General features: G+C 45.1%; 2 protein-coding genes across 3 annotated transcripts in view; one reads left to right on the plus strand and one right to left on the minus strand.

Annotated features, from left to right (window-relative positions):
- ATG4B (autophagy related 4B cysteine peptidase) overlaps positions 1-6,565 on the minus strand; it is a 20,649-nt gene extending 14,084 nt beyond the window's left edge. The window contains exon 1 of one of the 2 annotated variants that reach the window (XM_088479218.1): positions 6,260-6,565. In XM_088479218.1, coding sequence (XP_088335344.1) covers positions 6,260-6,272 — 13 coding nt within the window. In that variant the 5' untranslated portion in view covers positions 6,273-6,565. Of the gene's footprint in view, positions 1-6,173; positions 6,239-6,259 lie in introns of those variants that run through there. The other variant, XM_088479219.1, reaches the window with a different exon arrangement.
- Positions 6,327-12,126, plus strand: part of THAP4 (THAP domain containing 4) — a 38,963-nt gene continuing 33,163 nt past the window's right edge. The window contains exons 1-2 of the mRNA XM_088479217.1: positions 6,327-6,390; positions 9,828-10,567. Coding sequence (XP_088335343.1) covers positions 6,389-6,390; positions 9,828-10,567 — 742 coding nt within the window. The 5' untranslated portion in view covers positions 6,327-6,388. The remainder of the gene's footprint in view (positions 6,391-9,827; positions 10,568-12,126) is intronic.

Raw genomic sequence — 12,126 nt, forward strand, 5'->3', positions numbered from 1 at the left:
AATTAGTAATTCCAAAGTGTATCAGTAGTTAGATTTTTCTTTGTTACAATGAAAAATTGGGACTCTAAAAGGTATACAAGGTACTATATAATCATTTACATGTACAATGACATCCTAATTTAAATAAAAAAAATAAACAGTAATACCATTATTTGTAATGTGATATGTTGTTTGGCAATAAATGAATATCCTTTCCAATACGTGCACACAAATAAATTGTAAATTCAACCATATTTAGAAGTAGCTGTAATAAGTAATCATCTCCTTTGACATTTTTACATTTTATCTTCTTTCAGAATCAAAATGGATTTATTAGGGGGATGCGGTTAAAATGCCGACAGCGGGGTTTCCGCTGGTCAGAATGCTGGTCACATGTGAGAATCCCGGCACCGGCATCCCGACCGCCGGAATCACGAAAGTAAGAAGAGGGGTTGGGGGGAGGTTTAGGGTTAGGCACGAAGGGGGGTGGGTTAGGTTTAGGCACCGGGGAGGAAGGGTTAGGATAGGGAGAGGGGGAGGGTTAGGATACCGGCCGACAAAGTGTCAGTATTCTAACCCTGCCGGGATGCCGGCGTTGGGATTCTGGCCGCCGGGATCCCGAATGCCGGCATTGCATACCCAACCCCTATTAGAGAATTAGTACTGCTGATTAAAACAGAACACTCTTTACTGTCCAAAAAAATAAAAATATGACGGTCTTTTCTTAATTATGATAAAACAAAAACCATACAATATTTGGTTACACAAGTATGTACATATACAGATAGGCTGTGTGACTGGATCATGCGGCCCACCAAGGACTTTTGGCTTCACCGATATTCAATAAGTAGCACTTATCCTGGTGTATCAAATGGCTAATTCCCTAAATTATTTTACACACCAGGCCTTACGCCAAGATGGACGCAATAGCAATTTTTACGCCGATCGAGCGATTGTTTACCATTGTGCATGTGTATAAGCCATGCTGCGATTGTTTTGCGATTCGGCGTTTGGGGGAGATAACGGGGGGGGGGGTGTCATAAAAACAGAGGCATGTCTTAGCGTTTAAATGCAGTCGCATGGGCATGTATAAGTTAGCCATTATGATCTCCTACGCAGCACGAGAGCTCTCTGGACCTCATTCAGAGTCAGTTGTTGCGGCCGCACGGTCGTACGCCACCGATGTTCGCTATACTGGGCATGCGTAAAGTTCGCAATGCGCGTGCGCAAACTAGCCGCTACGATCAGAAATTTCTCTCTCCTTGAACACAGCCAGGTTGGTAGTTTGAGTGACAGAATGAGGCGTTTGTGGGTGGTAACAGGGGAAGGAGCTTGAAAACGGGGGAGTGGAGATCCGAACGCAGGCGTGCCTCATTATGCGAACGGCGTTTTATGGGAGTGCATACGGATTATGGGAGTGCATAATTAACAAAGTAGCGTCATGGCACATGTGACATGGGTGGTTTTTACACTGACATGATCGTAGAGCTTAAGAGAGGGTATGGTCAACCTTAAGCTCTACGGCCAGTTCCGATGGTTCCCGATGGACTCGAATAATCCTTATATGCCCGGAGATGACGTGCAATGCGTATGAGAAGGGGGCGTATTTTTTTTTTTAATTCCGACCGCTTCCTCCCCTTGGTCGGCCAGCTACCGATCCAAACTTAGGGACGCAACTTGCGAGGGAATCATTTGAATATCCGGCCCCTTTTCCCGTACGACCGTGCGGCCGCTTCGACTCTGAATGAGGTCCTCTGTGTGTTAGGTGAGCTGCAGTGTTTTCGGCTGGTCAGACTTCCGCAAGGGCAAGATGGTTGCTCGATGTGACCGATATTTACACACGTAAGTGACGTCATACGCAGATTAGAAGGCAACAGTGGACGCCCCTATGCTCATGTGATCTTCGGAACGATTAGCATATTTTCGCAGCTGCATTCTGCACGAAATCGCAGCTGCGATCACATTAGCGTCCATCTCTGAATCAGGCCCACTATACGATGGTGCGACTCAGCAACGATGCGAAGTAACGATATATCGCGTGCACCATACACACTGCACGATTCGGTGATTGACAGCGCGATGTGTCATTACATGCTTTCTGTAGCAGCTCCTGGTCATTCACTACATCGTCCCAGCAATGCACTAAACGACTGTCGTGCACGCGTAATCGGGCATAAACAATGCACAATCCGTATGATACACCTTACGAGTCGCGTCGGAACGATATATCGTATAGTATAGCTTTACCGCTCTTTGGGCCTGATTCACTACCGTTCGCAACTGCAATAGTGATTACACACGCCGTCTCACTGCGATGGTATGCTAATCCACTGTGATCGCTATGCCGTTGCAACACTACATAAGGGTGTCCCCTTTACCTTACACACATATGTAATGTCTAGCAAGACTGCAAAACCATTGGTACCATCGCAGCCTCATGCACACTTGCGCAAGCTCTGAACTTACTCAGGAATTGCTAACCTTGTCACACGCTATAAGGCATCAAGCTGCGTAAGGCATTGCAGTGGATAATTTATGCATGCCCATACAACTGCGTTCAAATGCATTGGCACACATGCGTTTTGCTGATCACCCCCCCCCCCACCGTTACCTCCCACAAATGGTACTTACTGTCAATCACTCTGCGATCGATCTTTGTAGTCACTGTGATCTTTCCCGATCACAGTGGCCGTTCTCACACTGCGGTGCATGTGCAGAGAGCAACAATCGGCCAATTGCGTGCGTAATCGCAGCTGCGAAGGGGACATGATAGTGGGTGCCCGATGGATGAGACATTCCATCTCTGAAGTTGAGCGTACATTCCTCGATCTACGGTGTCACGTGTATACCGGGAATACCTCAAAGAAGGCATTACCACCCACCATGGACAGTGTAGTGGCCAACCACGGGTGCTTAATGATTGTGACCAGCAGCTTCTGGCCAGAATTGTCCGTGGTAACAGACAAGCGACACTGGCTCAAATCACATCCATATTCAATGCAGGAGGTACCAGACGTATAACCAGCAGGTCAGTGCAGCATTCTTCAGCTTGCATGGGATATGGGAGCAGAAGACCCACCAGAGTGCCCCTGTTAACACTACTGCACCTCACCTGGGCTCGTGACGTCGCTAATTGGACCCTGGAGGACTGGCAACATGTGGCATGGTCTGATGAGTTACAAGTCCGGTTGTTTCAGGCTCATGGTAAGGTTCGGGTGTGACGCTGCAGACCCATGAGGCCATGGACCCCAGTTGTCAACAAGGCACTGTGCAGGCCAGTGGTGGTTCCATAATGGTGGGGGGGGTGTTCATGGTCTACTGGTCCGCCTGAACACGTCATCATTGACAGTACCGCCACGTTGCATTGCTTGATGACCATTTGCAGTCCTTCATGTACCCCTAAAACAATAATTCCAGAAGGATAATGCAGTATCATCAATCCCAAGTTGTGCAGAACTGGTTCAAGAAGCATTCGTGAGAGTTCCAACGAATGGTGTGGCCACCACGTTCACCCAATCAAGCATTTATGGGGCGTGTTGGAGAGGTCTATTCGCACCCAAGATCCTGCACCTACAAACATCAGGGAGATGTTGAAAGCTATCCAGCCGGCATGGGTCAACATCTCTCCAGAGGTCTTCCATCCACTTGTGTAATCGATTCCATGTCTAGTGGCTACACTTTGCTGGGCTAGACGGGATCCAACTCGATACTAGGCATCTATCCCATAACTTTTGGCACTTCAGTGTACTAACTCAATTAATGGACTGCTGCTAGTAGACCATTATAAAGATTGATGCTACCAGCATTACACTTTGTTTGCAGTCTATTTTACACTGCCCTGATACAACTGGGTTAAGGCTAAGTGTAGTGAGGTTGTGCCGACAGAATTGCGAGCAGTTGTTCATAGGCCAATGATAATGCACAAGAAGATCTAATACTCCAGAATAATGTACAGCAACACTTTGCCAGTGATAATACCCAGCAAGGTCTAATATGTATTTATTTAGTTATTAACAGTTTCTTATATAGCGCAGCATATTCCGTTGCGCTTTACAATTGGAAACATAAATAAAACAAAACTGGGTATTAACACACAGACATATAGGTAGGAAGGCCCTGCTCGTAAGCTTACAATCTATAGGGAAATAGGAATTGATACACAAGGGTAGGTGCTATACATTGCAAATTTGGTCCAGCCAGAATGGAGAGTTTCCTGGTGGGCTGCATGATCCAGTCACACAGGAATGTTGGCCAAATATCAGGAGGATGTGAAAGAAAGACAATGTGTGAGGTTATGTGTGCACTGTGAAAGGGGATGTAATTAGATATGGACAAGCGATATACCAGCAATAATGCCCAGCAACATATAAGCCAGTGATGTTGCCCAGCAAGAGCTAATATATCATCAGCAACAATGTCCAACAACATATATAGACCAGTGATGTTGCCCAGCAAGAGCTAATATACTAGCAATAATGCCCATGCAGCATATAGACCAGTGATGTGGCCCAGCAACATATAGACCAGTGATGTGGCCCAGCAACATATAGACCAGTGATGTGGCCCAGCAACATATAGACCAGTGATGTGGCCCATGCAGCATATAGACCAGTGATGTGGCCCATGCAGCATATAGACCAGTGATGTGGCCCAGCAACATATAGACCAGTGATGTGGCCCAGCAACATATAGACCAGTGATGTGGCCCAGCAACATATAGACCAGTGATGTGGCCCAGCAACATATAGACCAGTGATGTGGCCCAGCAACATATAGACCAGTGATGTGGCCCAGCAACATATAGACCAGTGATGTGGCCCAGCAACATATAGACCAGTGATGTGGCCCATGCAGCATATAGACCAGTGATGTGGCCCATGCAGCATATAGACCAGTGATGTGGCCCATGCAGCATATAGACCAGTGATGTGGCCCAGCAACATATAGACCAGTGATGTGGCCCAGCAACATATAGACCAGTGATGTGGCCCAGCAACATATAGACCAGTGATGTGGCCCAGCAACATATAGACCAGTGATGTGGCCCAGCAACATATAGACCAGTGATGTGGCCCAGCAACATATAGACCAGTGATGTGGCCCATGCAGCATATAGACCAGTGATGTGGCCCATGCAGCATATAGACCAGTGATGTGGCCCAGCAACATATAGACCAGTGATGTGGCCCAGCAACATATAGACCAGTGATGTGGCCCAGCAACATATAGACCAGTGATGTGGCCTAGCAAGAGCTAATATACTGTATCAGTAATAATGCCCATGAAACATATAGACCAGTGATAATGTCCAGCAACATATAGACCAGTGATGTTGCCCAGCAAAAGCTAATATACTAGCAATAATGCCCAGCAACATATAGGCCAGTGATAATGCACAACAAGGTCTAATATACTAGCAATAAAGCCCAGCAACATATAGGTCAGTGATAATGCCCAGCAACATATAGACCAGTGAAAGCTAATATACTAGCAATAATGCCCATGCAACATATAGACCAGTGATGTTGCCCAGCAAAATATAGACCAGTGATGTTGCCCAGCAAGAGCTAATATACTAGCAATAATGCCCAGCAACATATAGGCCAGTGATAATGCCCAACAAGGTCTAATATTCTAGCAATCATGCCCAGAAACACTTATGCAATTGATAATGCCCAGCAACATATAAGCCAGCGATAATGCCAATGATAATGGTTAGTTGGGTGTAATATGCCAGCAATACCTTAGGCCAGATATAATACAATGTCAGTGACCATGATGGATATCCTTAGCCTTTAGTGAAGTGTCCAGATCTTTTAGTCAGGATAGCTCTGTAACACCGCCTTGATATCACATAGTAGAATTATACGCTTGTTACACCAGCAATAGACACACATCACCTTAGTGTGCGGATATTTGTGGCTGGTCATGTATGTTTAGTACCACCATTACATGTATAGAAGCAGCCTCTCTCATTTCATTTTTTAAACACACTGAAACAATATGTTCAGTCACAGTTTGATATAATTCTAATAAATGTATAATATATATTAAACTGTAAAATGATAACATGACAAGTAGTAAATCAGGATGATGTCACACACTATATAATGTATAATACTGCTGACAGCATGCATAGGCCGGCCATGGGATACAGGACAACCACAGCTACATCACACATGGTAAAGCCCCACCAGTATTCAGAACTATCTCTATAGCACAACCAGGCGACAGGATAGGGCTGTGGACACAAGAGCTGACAATCCAAGGCTCAACTCACCTGCGTCCATCATTCCTTTATTTTCAGCCACTCATACGGCATAATGCCAGCCTAGTCTGCTGATCGCTACAGCGTCAGCTGACCCGAATACTACCTATCAGAGGCGACTTTGCTAAGGGATCCTCTGGAATGTGAGCAAACAAGGAAGTGTGGCAGCGGTGTGGAAGGGATACATGTACTGTACGGGACAGGGAGCAGTGGCCTTGGCGACTTGTCCTGCAGCTGGTGTCATACGGGGAACCTTAAGGGAAACGGACTCTTGAGGCTAAAAGAAGCAGCATTGTGTTTTCTTCCGTACACCAAGGGCGCTGCCATCTTGTACGGAACACGGAGGGGGCTGTCATGGTGATATGCTGCGCGGCGCCGAATTGCACCAACCGGCAAGGGAAGGGATCAAGAGGGGCCGTTTCCTTCCACAGGTACCAGCTAGGCTGGTGTCTAGGATACTGGTAGACAAGTAGTAAGCCAACATGTTGCCATCCAACTGTTGTAAAAGTACAACAGCAAGGAATGCTGGAACTAGTAGTTCCACAACACTACGAGCTGCACATTTTTATTTACCTTTAGTTTAAGTGGTGAGCACACTGGGCAATCATTGTGCTCTTTAGTCAGTGGTTCTCAACTCCAGTCCTCAAGTACCATCAGCAGGTCATGTTTTCAGGATAATTACAGCACTTACACAACCCACCTTCCATCCAGAAGGTAATTTCTGGGATACTTACTGGTTATCCCAAGAGTGCTCACCTAAGCCAGGTGTCCATGCAAATATTGCAATAATAGGGATAAATATAATAGTGTGCACAATGCAAGCACCGGTGGGTTGCGCAGGCTATTACTCCATAGGGCCGCATTCAGTTAGAGGCAAAAAGCCGTAATCAGCAAAAAAGTTTTGCCTATTGCTGCTTTTCGCCTGGTGGGAACTTATCTCCAAACGCCTACGCGGAAACTCAATGCAGTGTAATAGGCGAAAAAGATTTGCCTATGAATAGCAGGTGAAAAGAAGTGCAAAATCTGTATTTTGGGGTGCAAACGTGGGGAAACGACCCAGAACCCTTGGCACAGTCCCCCAAAGGACAAAACTAGCACACAAAAAAACTTAAGAACAACCCAAAAAAAGTACTTTCATTTTTGGGGTGAAAAAGTAAAAAGTGGGGGACAAGCATAAAAACTAGCGAAATAGACTTCTTGGGGGTCTGCAAGGATGGGTCAAGTGTTTTGGGGATTGTAGGTGCATGTAGCAGGTGTGTTTTTGATATTTTTTAAAAGTTCACTTTAGAAACCTTTAAATATGCTAGCACCCGTTTTCAAGTACCCCAAACTTGACTGGACTACTTATTTTCACCCAAAATACTGCTGTGTGCCATTCTTCACCACTTTTGCATAGACGCTAATAAGAAGCTATTTAAACTACTTCAGTACCCCAAACACTTTTATTAGGGGTATTAGTACACATGTACATTGGTTACCTATGTTAGTGCATCTTTTTTTGGGTACAGGCTGACTTCCCCACTTCTGACAGTACTTTCCGCCTGTTCCGCATTCGCCGCTTTCCGTTTTCGTGTGGTTTGGAATTGAATATGGCGAAAGGTGACGCACACGAAAAGTTTTCGCCTCTGAAACAGGCGAAGGAGGTCGGACAGGTGAAACCTTTCCGACTTTTCGCCTCTCATTGAATGCGGGCCATAGTCTGTAAGCACTGGTGACCCATGCATTAAAATAGTCACAATTATTAAATACAATTTTTATTTTATAGCTAATAAAAATCCTGAAATAATGTCAAGACAATTTACCTGAGTGAAAATATTTTTATTTTGTTTTTTTGGGGGTAGGGGAGGATATTCTGTGCTCTTGGCTGCAGCCACACACTACATCACTTGGAGTAGGGATCATTGTTTGGAGTACAAATGATGTAAAACTATGGGCCTTATTGAGCTTAGGACGGAATTGCAAAGCTGCACGCAAGCAGTTCCTGCAATTCCATCCTTGCAGTTATGGTAATGCAGCAGGCGGCATCACTCCTCCTACATGCATTACTTATCCAAGCTGCCTTGTACAAGGGATAATCTGCGAGAACATCAGCCTGCTAAGTGACCCAAGAGGTCACGCAAGCCGGCCACCGCAGATGAGAGAAAGAGGCTAGGAAATGTCCGTCACCCAACGGAGATCCTGGCCTCTTCCCTATCCCTCCCCCCCAACAACGGCGACATGCCTCAGTTTCGGTAAACGGAGGCCGCTGCTGCCCAAAAAAGACAGCAGACAATCACTGACAGACTGCTGCCGCTCTGCGTGCGTGCACGCAGCACTCGTACTGCATATGCGCAGTATGGGTCAGTAACATTAAACAGAATTATTTTTCATTTTTTATAAAAACTGAACCTTTTGTATTTGATGGTATTTTCCTCGAAACTGTTACTTTTTAAGTTCTAAAATCCAGATCTTACAGATAAACTTCTCAGTAATGCTGGGTACACACTGGCCGATATATCAGCCGTTCAATTGAACAGCTAATATATCGTGGGCATGTTGGTGGGTGTGTACCAGCAATATGTCTGTCAACTACGCCATTCACAGACATATCGTGCCGGCTCTGCGGCACAGCCGATGGTCAATATATCTGCAGATATAACGGCACATTATGCTGTGTGTATGGGCGGCCACCTGCAGAGGCTGCCGGGGACTGACATTACTACCGGGCCAGCATTTACATGTGCCACCATGCACAACACATTGGGCTGATGATTGATAACTGTGTATGCACATACCAATCGTTAGATACTATGGCGGATTGGCTTGACGATCGATTCGTCATCCTAGTGTGTACGCAGCTCAAACCACCTCCGAAATATGTTTGCATCATACAGTTGACAATAGTTTTTATTCTCTTTTTTTTGTGTTAAGATTGTGAAACCTTATGATAGCAGAATTTACTCTCCAGTTTTCCTATATGTGTCCGTATGACCACACACACCAGATGGCAGCATCATCCCCTAGGATTTATTGAAGTCCAGAAATAATTGAAGTCTGATATCTACAAAATGACCAATGTCTACAAGTGAATGATCATAATGACCAAGGCAAAATGTACTAAAAAAAAAAAAATTGCACAAAAAAGTTGATGTATGGTCATTAATGTTCAAGGAATTGACAACAAGTTCTCCTACGTTTCACCATAGACCGCACATACATACGACTTATAACAGACTAATCTGAGAGTTGGAATCTTCAGTTGCTACCATATCATAACATAGAGATAATAATGTGGCTGCCATAGAGATGACCTTTGGAGAAAGTGTAACTTTTAAGGCCAACTATTGTGATATTGAAAAACTAATAACTGGTGAATTACAGCAGAATAGTAATTTTATTTTTCAATGTAGTTATTGTTTAGAACCTGAAAAAGAAGAGATATCAATCAAAGTTTGCTAAAGGCTCCCATACCCTCAGGATTTAGCATTCTATCTAGAAATCTGACCACAGCACAGTATAGTCAGAAATCTACAACCAGGTCTGCTGTGAGTGTAGGATTAGTTCTTTTCTATGTAATGCATGATATCCTTCTCCCTTCTAGGTTTCCTCTGAAGGATGAAGCTCGTCTCTGCCTGTGGATGGCTGCTATACAACGTAGTGATTGGACACCAGGCCCCTATTCTTTCCTGTGCAGTGAGCACTTCAGCTTGGACAGCTTTGTCCCACGTATGCCGGACCAGCACCCACTTCTCAGGCCCAATGCTGTGCCATCGCTTTTTGAAAGTGGCAGGGAGAATAAGCGGAGTGGAGCTGCTGGGCCACATATTTTGCAAGTTGGAAAGAGAAAAAAAGTGCAAAAAAGACTTTCTCCCTCTTCCAGAGAGAAGAAAAGGTGCCTTGTGTTTGTAGGAGAAAGCAGACATCACACAGACATCAATATCAGAGGAGATCTCATGGACACCAGTCTTCCTTCTAAACCACCCAAATGCCATACAGCCTCTAAGTTTATCTTCTCCTTGCATTCTTATAGCAGGTCTTCCTTGCCCTCCCTGTCACAAAATGTAGTTCATATGGCTCCATCACCTCATCCAGTGGAAGAGGGAGCAGAACATTTATGTGGTGTAAGCATTGAGCATCCTCTCACTCTTGTACAGGACACTGGGAACCTCTTGTCTGATGCGGAAAGCTCAGAGGGGCTGCCATGTCACCTAGAAGTTGGTAGTGACAACACATTTGCTTCCATAGTACATATTCCACTTGAACTAGAAATAAACCACAGTGAAATCATGGAATCGCCTCCTTTAGAGGTAGAGGATTCATCCCTTTACCCAAGACAACACGGTAGGATTCCTATAACCATGATTTATATAAACTGATGATTTATATGTTCATCCATTCATCTTGTTCCATAGCCAGACCTCTGTCCAGCCCAAAACATCAGTAATTTACTAAACGCCGGGTTTGCTGAGGTTTAGAAACCTGTACCTAAAACCTGGGATCTGCCACAGATTGATGGGGGTGGGATGAGTGTGGGAGGGAGATGCACTAGGCCTTAGAGAGTGATAAAGTACAAACCAATCAGCTCCTAACTCATTTTTCAAACACAGCCTGTAAACTGACTGTTAGGAGCTGATTGCTTAGTACTTGATCACTCTCCACTTTATCACAAGCCTTAGTTCAGCTCCCCATTTGTGTGTGTGAGGTTTAGAAATGCTGCATGAATCCCAAAGTTCCGTGCAGCCTTCTCTATATGGTTTTGTTCAAAAATTCAAAGAAAAAAAATGGCTTGGGGTCATTGACAACTAGTTATTGATCTTTTAGCCTATGCTAACAATTGAAAAATGTGGGGTCCTCCCTAAATTTTCCATTAACCAGTACTAAGCTTTAACAGCCAGGGCTGGTGGTTCTATAGAAGGGAGAGCTAGCATATGCTGATAGCACTAGGGCTATTCTCCAACGTACTGGTACAGCTAGTGTGGAGAACAACAAGTGCCTCATGTCCCGGGCCCACTGGGATCTTTAATGCACAAGTTAAAAAAGAACAAAAGACAGACAGACAGAGACACACTACACACACACACTGATTTCCCCACACACCCTCATTTACCACTGTATTATACACTCAGAACCATGGTCCTGATTCAGACCTGCTCCCTGACCACCCACAGCTTTAGCGAGCGGCCAGGTGATGGTCCCGACCATCGGGCTTGCGACGAGACCCTTGTGGCAGGGTCTCGTCTTCCGCAAGCCCCAGTGAGCTTCTGGCTCTAATAGAGCCGGAAGCTCACTACTGACATCGTGATGTCAGTAGGGCCACCACCAAATGGCAGGCGTTCCTTCGGGAACGCCTCCGTTTGGCAAGCCATCTCCCCGACCCGCTCCGGGGCTCGCGCACGCCGTGCGTGCGCACTGCCTGGCCATCGACCTGCTTGCGAACGGGTCTAATCAGGCCCCATGTATGTGCCCTGGGAACTTGGCAAATAAAAAAAAAAAACATCATCTTGTGTTTTAGTGTAATGGGCTTATTTTTAAGTGGAGGCTTGGAGATGTAGTCCCATTCACCCCATTATTACTCTAGCCCTCCTTAGTGGTAGTTATCCACCCAATTTTCCACTATCAATTTAGACTTAAAGGCCCAGTGCTGGTTATCAATTTTTGAAGGGTGTCCCACATTAAAAATATATATTTTTTTAACTATATAAAGAAGGCTGTGCATCGCTTTACACAAACACACCTGCCGGAGGCAAGTCATTTTTTGGGGCAATTATTGCAATGAGTTAAAAAATCGCCCCTTGGTTAATATGGTGGTTTGTATGCATCTAATGGGGAATGATCGTGATTGATATTTCTGTTCTAATGAGCTTAGTAAATCGATAGGATGCAAACCGAGCCACTTAGTA

This window comes from Taudactylus pleione, unplaced genomic scaffold (assembly GCF_031769625.1).
Source record: "Taudactylus pleione unplaced genomic scaffold, aTauple2 ptg000229l, whole genome shotgun sequence".
In the NCBI taxonomy this organism is placed as follows: domain Eukaryota; kingdom Metazoa; phylum Chordata; class Amphibia; order Anura; family Myobatrachidae; genus Taudactylus; species Taudactylus pleione.